The 13,823-nt window shown below is 31.9% G+C and overlaps 1 protein-coding gene across 1 annotated transcript in view; it reads left to right on the top strand.

The window, feature by feature from the left end:
• LOC117182468 (PE-PGRS family protein PE_PGRS16-like) overlaps positions 1-1,035 on the top strand; it is a 3,379-nt gene extending 2,344 nt beyond the window's left edge. The window contains exon 3 of the mRNA XM_033375596.1: positions 832-1,035. Coding sequence (XP_033231487.1) covers positions 832-1,035 — 204 coding nt within the window. The remainder of the gene's footprint in view (positions 1-831) is intronic.
• The last annotated feature ends 12,788 nt before the right edge of the window (positions 1,036-13,823 follow it).

Genomic DNA, 13,823 nt, shown 5'->3' with positions numbered 1-13,823 from the left:
GTCATCTTGTCCTGCCGACGACGCATGTGGTGCCGCTGATGCTCGTGATGCACCTCTAGATGAGCTTGGTTAATCATATTCAAGCACGAGCTGTAAATGAAGAAAAAAATGTATTGTATAACAACCCAAATTCAATCATTATGTCAACAATTCAATGACGATCACACTTTTACACGCGCGTGCGCAATTACACGCAGGTATAAAAGCATACGCAAGAGAAAAGACGTCCAGATTGTCTGTAAATGCATGGAAGCCAACTTAACAGGCAGATACACTAAAGTTTACTCGCGTATTACCCCGTACACATCATACGTAATATTGCCCAATATCACGTAAAAGATTCATACAAAAAACAACCGAACAATATCCAAATCATACCTGTAGAGGTTTCTGTTGATTTTCTAATGCCGCCAAGGGAACACTGACATTGATTTGTTCGTTAACGTTTCGGTTCACGCTTTCACAGCTGTACTGAAAACGGTCATAACAGTGGTAAAGACAACGATGCCCAAGCACGAGCTGTAAAAGAAGAAAATAATATATTGTCCGAACACACGCGCGTATGCAACAACACGCAGGTAAACAAACACACGCACACACGTGGGAGGAGAAATGTCCATGTTAATCTGTGAATTTATGGGTGCGAACGAACAGGCAGATGTACTCACATTCATACGCGTATTACCCTGTAAACTTAAACGAAATATTGCGCAATATCACGTAACCGTTTCATGAAAAAAACAATCGAACAATATCTAAATCATACCTGTAGAGGTCTCTCTTGATTTTCCAATGCTGCTAAGGGAACACTGACATAGATTTGTTCTGCAGCGGGTTGATTCACGTTTTCACAGCAATATGAAGAAGACCGATGGCAACCATTCCAGCAGCACCGGGAATGTGAATTGTGGTAAGCTGGGTAGAAGGCACAGAAATCTGCGTTACAACAATGAAGTCGCACTGCAGTACAACGATACGAACAATGGACATATGCACATTGTCGAAACAACTCAACACTCCTTCCCTGTGAATTAAACAGAAACAATTGAGCATTTTTTAAATCACATGTCGTTCACTATTTGCTCACTTGTTAACCAGAAACACTTACTTTTTGTCTTTTAGAAATCACTTCACTTTACCTTTTTAGTTTTGAAAAAACACATTAGAGATCGTAGATAAACTGAGCTCCGCTTCTGCTGAATGCGCATTTATAACTCTGTGATTTGCTCGAAACTATATCGATTTAGATATCGATACCGGAACGTTCGATAGGGCGGGAAGGCTTCAACACATCGGTGACACTTTCTCGGTCGGTATTGCAGGAAACATCGTTATCGAATGAGGCAAGAGCTTACGTCGGTTACCTAATTGATACATCAGTTACCGACTGTAGGTAACTGATGTTTCCTGTTATACCGACTGGGGTGTCCCAGAACTGCCATAGATATACTACTATTATTCATGACAAATTAATGTATTTTTACATTCTCATCAGAGAAGGTATTAGATTTGTGTAAAATTTGACCCCCTCCCCCAGGTTTGTCAAATGTCCACATTTCGAGACCCCTTGAATCCGAAAAACAGGTTTATGCAAATGTTTCTGTCTGTCAGTCTGTCTGTCTGACTGTAGATGGTTTTATTGTTAGCACGATAACTTTCGTAAGAATTGACAGATTGGATTTTCCTATGGTGAATTCTTTTACTATCTTAAAATAAAAATTAAGTTCCTTAGACACCCGGTAAGAAGAGAAGAATAGGGAAAAATTAAGATTTTCAGATTTCAGCGCAAAAGTGTGAATTATTGTATTCTTTTCAATACGCGATTTTTCCTCCAGACTAAATGCCGCATCCAGAGAATAGGTTTATCTCCAAAATTAATTATTTTCTATTTTCATAACGATCTTGATTTGTGTTGTATTCCGTGCTGTCAAACATTTTTTCCATTTTTTTAATTCCTTCTAATCAGCACGGTATAGGCACCTCAGATAGTTGTTTTAAATTCCGTGAGGAGAGTTATTTTTTCAATTAATTTAATTCCTTCTAATCTGTTCACAAAATATGTGCACAAAGTTTTTTGATTCCTTCTTGTAGATTATAAGTTTGGACATTTTAATTCCAATAAATTGGTTTTTAGTTAAATATATTCCCCTGAATCTTAGCAACAGTTCAATGCATCCGAAATTGTTTTGATTCCTTCTTGTGAAGCATAGGTTTAGACGTTTTAATTCCAATAAATGCGTTTTATTTGGACTGTATTCTCCTGAATCTTAGCAACAGTTCAATGAATCCGAAATTGTTTTGATCCCTTCTTGTGAAACATAAGTTTAGACATTTTAATTTCAATAAATTCGTTTTTCGTGGACTACATTATTCTGAAACTTAGCAATTGTGTAATGTATTTTTGATTGAGTTTAAGCTAATAACATAATGCAAAATAAAGTGTGAATAAAAAGCATCATACGTCTGTATTATTATTTTATTGAAAGTGAAAAATTAAAATATGGTAATAAATTACTAAAAGCATGACATTATTATTATATTTATATTATTACATAATTATCATGATTATTTATCAATTCAAATGTATTATTACTTGAAAGGTGTCAGTACATTACCACTATTTTATCCAAAATGGATGTTTTGCTTAAATTCTTGACAAATCAAATTTATTATTTTTTATACAATATTTTTATTTTGAATGGATTTAAAATTTGTGATACAATTAAATTAAAATTTGAGCGTAGTAATAATTTTTAAACTTTTTAACATTGATATTTCTTCAAATAATGATCACGACTGAGAAAAAAAATTCTTTTTTTATTATTTTTAGCATGTCTTTATTTTTTTAAACTGAAAGTTGAATGTTTTATCGAAATCCACAGGCAAGCGAGTCCCAATTTTTCTTTTGTGTTTTTTTTAAGATTGTCAACTTCCACATCATTTTTTTTTGGCCCCACATGACTTTCTTTAATCAAATATTGTTAGCCTCTATTCGACAGCACTTCGCATCAAGAGTGGACTCTTGTTTTACTTTAAAACAGTGATTTCGATTGTACATAATGTAATAAGCAAACTTATCCATTTTTAATTATAAGATATTCTTAATGGTTGTCGTGAATCAAAAGAATATGACTGATAATGTCTATTCAAATAAAAATTATAATTAGAAAAAAACATAATTTTTCATTTCAAGAATTTAAAACTTAACATCTTTACTTTAACAATGTCTTTTGCAATAGAATTTCTTTTCACTATCACTTTTTACCAGATTTTGAAAAATAGCTGAATTTTAAGAAATTTTTATTCATTTTTTGGGAAACCATGCACTAACTCTATTATTTACAATCTTAAAAGCAAATTATTGTATAGCTGAAATTTTTTAAACAATTTAAAAAAAATAACCATGTCTAAAGATTATTTACTTATCTTAAAAATTGGAAACAGAGTTGTGAGAACATTAAGAAAAATTCAATAAAAACCAATATTGTCAAAGTAATTATTTTTCCGTAAGTTTAAAAATTTCCTGTTATAAATAATGTTTTCTTGTCCATAAAACATGACGGATAACGTAATTCTTATTTTGAAAATCATAGAACATTTTTTTCGAGTGACCGGATTTTTGGCTAAGCAACCACTTTAAAATGTAACTGTAAAAATAAGGATCAAAGCAAGAATGATAGTAATCAATCATACGTAACTTGAGTAGTTTATTTGACAGAAATAAGGCATAGCACAGTACAAAATACAAAAGTAGGCACGCAGCAAGTACAAAAAGAAGCACGCAGTTTTTTCAATCTATATTGACTAGAATTCAGTTTCAGTTCCTGGGTTTTACTTGAATTACTAGAATTTGCAATGACTCCTCTTCTCCGGTTTATAAATCCACTGTTCATGTTGATGTTCTTTAAAGGCATATATAAACTTCAGGGTGACCATCTTAATGAAAGAAAAAAATTCCCAGTGTTTTCCCGGTTCGCAAACATTTTTACCGGTCACTAAAATTTTAAAAATGTATTCAAATGCACAATAATTTACACGTATAAACTGGAACGCACTATCACTTTTCAATTAAACAGTTATAAATGATATCCAGAAATATAAATCCACGTTTATATTTTCAATATTCTAAATTAAAGAATAAATCAATGAACTTTAAAAAATTTCAAAATTGTATTATTAAGTTATTTTAGGCTATAAACATGGAAATAAATGTTTTTTCAACTTAACAGTTCGCAAATTAGAGCTAAAAAGATTTGCATTTTAAATAGTTTAAGAATCCTTAAAAAAAATTTTATTTTATTTTAAAATCCTGAGAAATCCAGAAGTTTTAAATTCTTTCAAATTTAAAATTCTTTTTGAAAATTTTCAGAACTTCTAATTACATTTATTATTTGATTAAATTAAATGTAAACGAAGTATGTTCACCGATAACATTCGACTATTTCTACGGAAATTTCGGTGCAAATACGCACAAACCTAATTTTAAACAAGAAGCTTTAAAAGAAGACTGGTTTTTAAGCATTGTGAAAGGCTCCTAAAGAATAAAAACATTTTCTTAATATTCCTAGGAAAATTACAAATTATTTTTCATTTTCAAAACTTATTCTAACAGAATATTTTAAAAGAGTTGTGCTCCAACTTTCAGAGTAAGTTGGCTGGAAACTGGTTGAAAATGTTTAAACTATTATGAAAGATTTTTAGGCCATTACATTGAAGCGATTTAAAGTTTTCTGGTTATATATACATAACATTCTTCAAATTCATTCATTTACCTTGTACAAATTCAAGATCCTATGTTAAAAAGCAAACAGCAGGTACAAAAATAAGTACACAGCAAGTACAAAAATTAGCACGTCGTAAGTACAAAAATAAACACTTAGAAAGTATGGTAAAAAATACAAAAATAAAAATACGCAGAAATAAATTTACGTGAAATTTCGCACATCAAATAATTGCGCTTCAATTGTATTCGGTATTTCACAAACATATTGCTTGCCTGTGAAATCAAGAACCACAGCCTTCGAACGAATGTCCGATGTAGAGACGAATCCATAATTAATATTTTTGACAACTTCCCAAATATGGGATACTATCACTTCTCCGACAAGGAATGGCTGCACAATTAGTTGCTTTACGGTAAAAGAACTTGTTTTATCTGGCAATAAATAAATGCCTGTGATTTAAACAATTAGTCCATTTTTTAAGATAATAACGGTGTCATTAAATTTCTTTGATCGAGTGTACTTTATACTACTGTAGACGCAATTATCGAAAATGCATCGTTCAAATTGTTTGTTTATTGTAGACTCAAAGATATTTCGATGATAAGGTCCGAAAAACGTTACATTTCCAGCTTTAACTGCACTTTTCGTGGATACTTTGGTCGTGAAAATCCGTTCACAGAACTCTTTTGCCTCCCCCGAGATATTATTGATAGACGGCCGAACACGATATTTAAGAATATTCAAGGATTTCGTATCAATCTGCTGTTCGGGACTTTTTTGTCCACTTAGCGCTTCCTTATAGAAGTGAAAATTATGTTCAAACGGAAAAGCAGATTCCGTACATGCTGGAAAAGACTGTCGAACCGATTCTACGAAGTGCAGTACTGCGTGAACATTGAAGGTCATACGTTCGATGCCATACAGAATTTCGTATTTTCCTACAAATGTTAGTAAATTCGGCTCACAAGTGTCAAGCTCGTCTTTTGTAATTTCCATTTTCAACAGAGTGATCATAGTACTTACGAGCAAAGCAAAGTGCTCTAACATTTCGTTTGAAATAAATTTCGAACATAATGGAAGGGGAAAAAAGCAGCCATGATTTCCAGTGTGTTGCCTTCCAAACGCTTTTACTTGAAATTTTTTCTGTAGATCTACGCAAATCTCGCGGTGGTTGTATAGGGGAGAAGAAGAGCATCAATAGCTCGTCTCAGCGCAGGTGATAAAATTTTGTTCCAAAACGCCCACACTTGTTCGGTTACTCCGAAAAGAGCATTATGCAGATAGTCTAGAGGAAATCCCCAAACCATGTCGATATTTGGAATACCCATGAAAGCGGATTCGCCTTTCACTCCATGTACAAACGAACCATGATGTTGTGCTTTAATCACATCCAGTAGATGCGACTCATGAGATCTTAATTCAGGCTCCTCTTGTAAAAAGGGATATTTTGTTCCCTTATCCTTGACATGAAGTACTCCGTGATAGCAATAACTGCATCCACAATACCCGTTATGTTGCAGTCGGTTCTGTAATAGAGGTCACGTAACAGAATTGGCGACAACGAAAATAGGAGTAAAGTGTATTGAAACTTCTTTTTTTTCATTTGGAAATTTAACTATAATTCCTTCGGAATGTAGGCGATTCGCTTGCTTCGAGAATTCATTTATGAATAGATTCTTCAGATCGGGTTTCGGTTCGGTTCAGAGCGCACAACCATTATGCCGGCTAATAATATAAATCTGAAACGAAGGTGTAATGGTAAATTGTTTAATAATATCTGTAGAGGCCAGAAACCCCTTTTCGACACATGAAACAGTGGAGCACCATCTGTACTGATGATGTATGTGATTGATCTATAATACTTTTTCATTGTTTTTTTGTACAACACACTATCATGCATGTCTCGCATAACATCGTTATTTGAATCACTCATTTCATCAGCTTCCCGACTTTGAGGAACGAAGTACTGAAAAAATTCGCCTTTTTTAAGTAGTGTTCGCAGCTGGTATTCCAAGTCAACAGTGATTAAGTTATTGCTGTTACTAAATTTAATACAGTGCTCTGCTTCACACTCTTTGCACAGCAATAACTGACCTTTGATATCTCTCTTTTCAGAAGAATGCAAGACCTTTTTTGCACATAGATCAGCATAAAAGTGAAAAGTAATTGTCTCAGGTGGTGGGTCGAATGCCTGTGCTAGCTTATAATTAGAAATATTTTAATTTTCGAACTCTGCACCTGCGCAAATTTTGAACATTTCGATTAGCATCATACGAGCATCTTTCGAGTCACCAAATCTTAAATTGTACGCTACCACCATTTCTATTACATCGTTTATGGTCTGTCCAGACTTATCAAACATTACTCTATCGCCATTCTGCAGATACGAAGACTTACTACTACATCCTAAAGTATTTTTCAAGTTCGTTTCTGAATTTGGACGTGGAGGGCAGATATCAGGGTAGATATCAAGTAGATATCAATCAGGATAGATAATGCCTTCTCTTGTTGATCCTCCTGACTGAAGCACCTGTTCTCCTGGCTGGCTTTCGAATTCTTTGTCCAATTGATGTTGCCCTTGCTGGCTTTCGGATTCTTCGTCCAATTGTTTGACTTGAAACATTTAAAAAATCAATTTCGAATTTTATACATCCCCGCATACGATTTTTATGAGAATTAAACGAGATCAATTCTAAATCAGTCAAAAAGGTACACTTTAAGCCGAAGAATTTCTTGACGAAGAAATATGTCATGAGTATTGGAATTTTAAACGTATAACTTATATATTCTCATTTTTTCACGAGCCTTGGTGACGTTTATCATCCTCTTTAAGGATCCGTACGAAAATTGTTAGTGTTCAGAATTAAAAAAAGAATCTTTTTATTTTTTGAGATTTTATGTTAAACATTTACTTCCAAAAGGATTAAGTCATCCTATGAGTTTTGTGCAGAGCAAAACATTTTGATAGTCAAGACAATTTACTTCGCAGAATTGAATTTTCACATTTTTCTTACAATAGACAGATTTGACAAAATTATCAAACAAAATGTACTTATTTAAAAAAGCTGCACAAAACATAATCTTTACCCTCTTTGGTTATTTTTCATCGTTCGCAAGAAAAATTCTAAAATTCAACTGTCAGGAAACAAAATTTTTCTGACCGAGAAAATGATCTGAACTGCATAAGACTAACAGAATGTCTTCCTTATATAAGGAACTTGCATTAAATATTTGAGAAAATGAAGAAAGTGCGGTACTCTCTTAAGGTCATATGATACTAATCCGATTTCTACCTTACCGGCATTTGTTTTGGACCATATCAATTCTACATAAAATGAGATATCAGGTGAAAGTTTAGTATTCGACCTTATCTTCCAGTCTGAATTTTAATAGTCGTGTTTTTTGGAATAGTACACTGCGTACTCTTTACCTTAAATTTATATTCAATACATTTTAAATGAATTAAACATGTAAATTTACACTTTTAACTGATTTCTATTTTTTATTGAGTTTAAATTTAATTTTCTTATTTTGTAAAACTTTTCAAAATTAAGAAACTGTTTTAATGGCATTTGGTCGAATCTGTTGTTTGTGAGGAAAATTTATCTGCAAAAAAAATCGTGTTATAAACTTTTTTATCTTGTTCATGAAATTTATACTGTGCTCGGTAAGAAATGGATGCAATATCAAATATTATATTATTTAAAAAAATAATTAACCAAGTTAAAGGAAATTATAATTTACATACCAATATTGTTTCTCTAGAAGTAACAAATTATTCATTTTGCCACTAGCATGCTCCAACCCTTGGAAATTGATTAATTTAAACATTTTGTATTATCCTTCTGAAAGAAGCTGAAAAAATTTGAATGAAAACATAATTTGAGGTTAGAAAACTGAATGGTGCTGAATCATAAAAAATTCCGGAATTTATTCCATGAAACTACACACTTACCTGTTTCCTTTATTACCGCTAATGATATTATTATTCAAAACACTGTATCATAGCGCTTACATTGCAATACAATTAAAACCATCCAAACATTGTTAAGACCCTACCGAAAGAAATCTCAAAGTTTTCTTTAGCGAAATAGCCTGCCCCATTTGAGTCTATAAACAAAGTCGATTTGAAACAAAATAGTCTCGGAGATAGTTTGAGAGATTTGGGTCCTTTTCAAGATCCTTTTAGTGGTCCTTTTAAGAGTGGTGCGACGGTAATATAATGTTCCTTTTGTATTCGTCACGTACCGGGCGGGCAGAGTTATTTATAGTAGTTGGTCGTGGCTAATCCGCTCTCCCTTTTTAAATTTCTCTTCAAATTATTAACACTTTTTTTTAATTAATGAATTTTTAAGTTATAATTATTTATAATTATAACTTATATACTGATATACAATTTTTTAGTTGAATTCAAAAATGTTGTCTTTTTTGGCGTATCTCATTCCATTTACGAGAAACGTTCTATTAATTCCAATTTTAAGCATTAAAGAAAAAAGTTAGATATCTGAAGTCATCGAAACCCGTAGATTCCGAATTATTATGTTTTAGGCTGTTAATTATGAAATTTAAAAAAATCTACTTCTAAATTTTAATTCGAAAGCTTAACAAAGGACCCTTGAGTGTCGGCTACTCTATTGATATAGCCTCTCTGCTCGTTATTTATGATCGTATTCTTATTTCAATTTCGGAAAGGATACTTTAAAGCCTTCATACCATTTAAACGAGCTTCCTGGACCTTTAAAAATATCTACCTGAGTGCCTGCGGAGAATTTCTCTGAGCTTCTTTGACCTAAAGAATTTTTAGTATATACTCAAAGATTCTTTTCGGTAGGGCAGTTAAAGAAACACGGTTATGACATGAACTGTGATAAACAGTACCGTATGCAGCTGAAGAGGGGCCCCGAAAGAATTATTTCATACTGTTTATTTTTTATTTTAAATCTAATTTGATATATTTCTTTACTATAATACGTAATATTTTATAAGAAGATAAATTACTTACTTAGTGCGGATACAAATATTATTTTTTTACATCTCAGACGCTTCGGATCTTAATTTTTTTTAATTGCTGCAGCGCTTGCGCAGAGACGGAATTATTGGGCAATCCAATTAGATATGAGATAAAAGGAAATGTTGCAAATGATTGGCGTAACATCATTTTCCGCCATACTTCTGCGACCGACGACCGCAATTTCCTTCCGGTTACCGCCTTCTTCAAGAAACTTGTGATACTTGTATAACGGCTTTTTCGAGAAGGTAGAAGGATAAGTTCGTGAAAATGTGTGATGAAAAGTTCGCATTACTCATTGAGCGTGGAACACAAAAAACTCACAAAGTTCCGTTGACAAGCATACAAATTTAATAATAAAGAAAATGAAGTATCATATGGTACAATAAGTTTCATTGCCAGTAAGTACAAAACTAAGTATAAAATATTATTATGTATTATCTATGTGTTATTCTTTATTATCTATGTATTTGAAGTAAAAAAAATGCCGGCCTGCCCCCCCCCTCCCCTTGCATCCTCCAAATTCCTTTTTTCTTAGATTATAATTCGTGAAGATTAAATGAAAATTCTTGTATCACTTCTTTAATGTGTTAACTTTTTTTATAAAAAGAATAATAATTTTCTACCAAGGAATACTAATTATTTACAAAATACATGTTTTTCACTAAATACGAATTTTCGACCAAATACATAAATTCGAAACCAAACAGTTGAATGTTCTACTAAAAAATAAAAATCTCCAACAAAAAATGGAAGTTAAATTTCCAGTCAAACCCATCAATTTTAAAACAAAAAGTAGAATTTTCAACAAAAAAATAGTAAAGCTTTCGAACGAAGAGATTAATTTTGAACTAAAATGAATGTTCAACCTAAAAGATTAGTTTTTAACAAAGTAGTTCAACTTTCAACCAAGTACTTGCATTTTTAATGAAAGAAACAAATTTTCAACGACACAGTTGCATTTTCAATTTGCAAATACTAATTTTCAACAAAAAATATAATAGCTTATATTAAAAACACAAAAGCTTTTATTTTTAAATAGAAACCAGTTGAATATAACAAAAAACACGAGTTTTAAACAAAAGTACTTGAATCCTCGACTATAACAGATTGATTTCTAACCATGAATTGCACTTTTAATAAAAAAAAATTATTATGTACCAGAAAAACGAATTTTCAACAAAATACATACATGGTATACAACTGAACAGTTGCAGTTTTAAGGTAAAAAAAAATGTGTTTTTAGGTAAAAATGAATTAGTGTAATTTTTTATAGAAAAGAATTAATTTCCAATATAAAAAAAATAATTTTCTACAAAACATTTTAATTTTGTATCGAATATTTAAATTTCATACCAAATTGTTAAACTTTCAACTCAAAATAACAATTTTTCCATAAGATATTTAACTTCTTAGCTTCAAAAAATTAATTTAACTCAAAATAAACGATAGTTTCACCTAAAATAACAAATGGGTCCAAAAAAATGGACTTTGAAGGAATTTTATTAACTTTTAACCAACGAGTTCAATTTTTAATCTAAAAAGATGAATTTTAACAGATTAGTCTGCAAGTTACAAAATTTCAGTCAAACCGTTGAATTATAAAGTTACAAAGATGACTTTTCAACAATACTGTTGAATTTTCAAGCAAGTAGTATGACGTTTTAACAAAGAATTGTAGAACGTTGAACAAAATAATTTAATTTTGCAGAAAATAATAGAAATTTAAAATAAAAATGGTTAATTTATGTTGATTTATGTTAAAAATTGAACTATTTTCTTGAAAATCCGTCATTTTTAGTTGAAAATTAATTTTTTCAACGAAAAATTTAACTATTTCATTTTTTTTATTTGATGTTTTAGTGCAAATTTAAATATTTGTTATAAATTTATTTATTTTGCAATTTTTTGATCTGTATTGTAAAAGAATATTCATAATGAACGTTATGAATTGAAATAAATGTTTGCGCTTAACAGAAAGTATTAATATGCCACGTTTAGTTGGCCGGGAATACCAAACCCACAAAATCAAAAAATATAAAAACTTGACCAGGTAAAATCGGGAATTGAAAATCGTCCGCCGATCGCTCCCTTGTTATGTTTGAAATACATGTTAAGAATTAATTGTTAGACAAAAAAATTATTTAAACATTGTACATTTCAAAATTGATTCTGAATTGCATGAAGTTCGAAAGAAGTAATGAGACGATAATAGGGTCATCATGAATGAAAAATTATTATTATTTAAGATACTGCAGAAGAATTCGACCAAGTTTTCGAGGCAGGTAGACTCAGGAAGCCGCCAAAAAGGTTCGTCGAGCCAGCTCTAGAAACCACAGACACGGAAGTTGAAATTCAAACCAGGAGAAAGCCTGTTCAACATCTGAAGCGTAAGGTCAGTGTGTATATAAAATTAGTCAACCCAAAGATCTTGAAATCTGCGACATTGATTGTGGTTACGCATATTAAATAATAATTAGTCATAATATTCTAGGTCGAAGACATTTTAAAATCCAGATTATCGAACTTAAAGAAACAACAGCCTGAAAAAGACAGCATGTGACACCTCAGATACATAAGACGTCGGCTTTTCAGATGGAATTGTCAGGAGGTGACATGAACCACCTCAATATTAACAATGACAATGATATGGATCAGTTACCGAACCATTTATCAAAATCAAAAAATATTGGAGGAACCAGTAATGGAATGACACATCAGGAAAATCCAAAGATAAAGAGCTTTTCCATATTTATGAATTATGTGGCGGTGATACCTCCTCAAGCCGTAAAGCCTCATTCAACGGTAATATCTCCTGAAACCATCAGGACTTCTGTAAGAGGTAATACCAGTCTTAAGACAAACACCAATACCTCTGAGACAGTCCATTCACAACCACCGACATCAGTTTATCGCAATAATGCATTCGCAGACAGTATGGTTAGAAATTAGCCAAGCCGCAAAACCACATTGAACACTTTAGGGTATTTTTTCATAATGCTGTAAGCTATTTATTGCCTTTTGTCTTTTTTTAGATGAAGAAAAATGCGCTTGACTTGTTGGAATTTCAAAAAAAAGTGTCGACATTAACGACTTCCCTACAGTGCTGTCAAAAAAAGTTGCAAGATAGTAACCTGGAGAAGGAGGTTCTGAAACAAAAACTGAAAGAAGTTCGATCAGCTTCTTTGGATCTGGAGAATCAATTGAAAGAAACTCAAGACGATTTAAAGAGGGTTCGAACTCTCGATAAAGAATGGATAAAGAATATCGGAATTTTCATGATTTGTAGACCAAAAAATAATCGTTGAAATATACATTGACGTTTATTTTTACAACCTTCGAAACACTAAGTTAGAAAATTGGAAATTTTGCTCAGAAAATTAATTTCAAGTGAAAAAGTTAATTTTCAACTACACACTTTTTGATTTTTGACAGAACATTAAGTGCAGGCTAACCCTTAAACGGCCAAAACGCCACTACCGGTACACTGCTTTTCAACGGCCAATAACTAAGACTATTCGACACTAGAAAAAATTGTGACAAATATATTTTTATTGTTTAAGATCTCCTCTTTCCGAGGGTGCCAATGAAATTCCTCAAAAAATTTATTTATTATCCCAAAATGCAGTTTAAACAAAAAAAAAACGTGATTTTTCGTGCCTATTTTTTTTGTGAACCATTTTCCAAAGCTTTTTGAGGCTGTAATTAACCTGGAATCTCACTAACCGGTGGAATAAATGTCTAAACTTTGAGAGCCCATGGTTCAAAGATCGATTTTTCGTTTTAGTATTTTCAAAATGGCGTCTTAATGGCAAAATTTTTGTGAAAACGTTCATGAATTTTTTTACAATAAACGATGCGCTTTTCGGAAAAATCATCAAGAATAAAAAGTTCTTGTAATCAGCCAAGGAATACGCCTGAATTTTTTCGAAGCGTTTTTAGCAAAATTTTGGATTTTGCATATAAACAATTTTTGCAAAATTCAAAACTTTGCTCAAAACGCTCCGAAAAAATTCAGGCGTATTCCTCGGCTGATTACAAGAACTTTTTATTCTTGACAAATTTTCCGAAAAGCGCATAGTTTTTCAATA

The sequence above is a fragment of the Belonocnema kinseyi genome, chromosome 2 (genome assembly GCF_010883055.1).
Source record: "Belonocnema kinseyi isolate 2016_QV_RU_SX_M_011 chromosome 2, B_treatae_v1, whole genome shotgun sequence".
NCBI classification, from domain to species: Eukaryota; Metazoa; Arthropoda; class Insecta; order Hymenoptera; family Cynipidae; genus Belonocnema; species Belonocnema kinseyi.
This window is presented reverse-complemented; position numbering and strand designations above follow the sequence as displayed.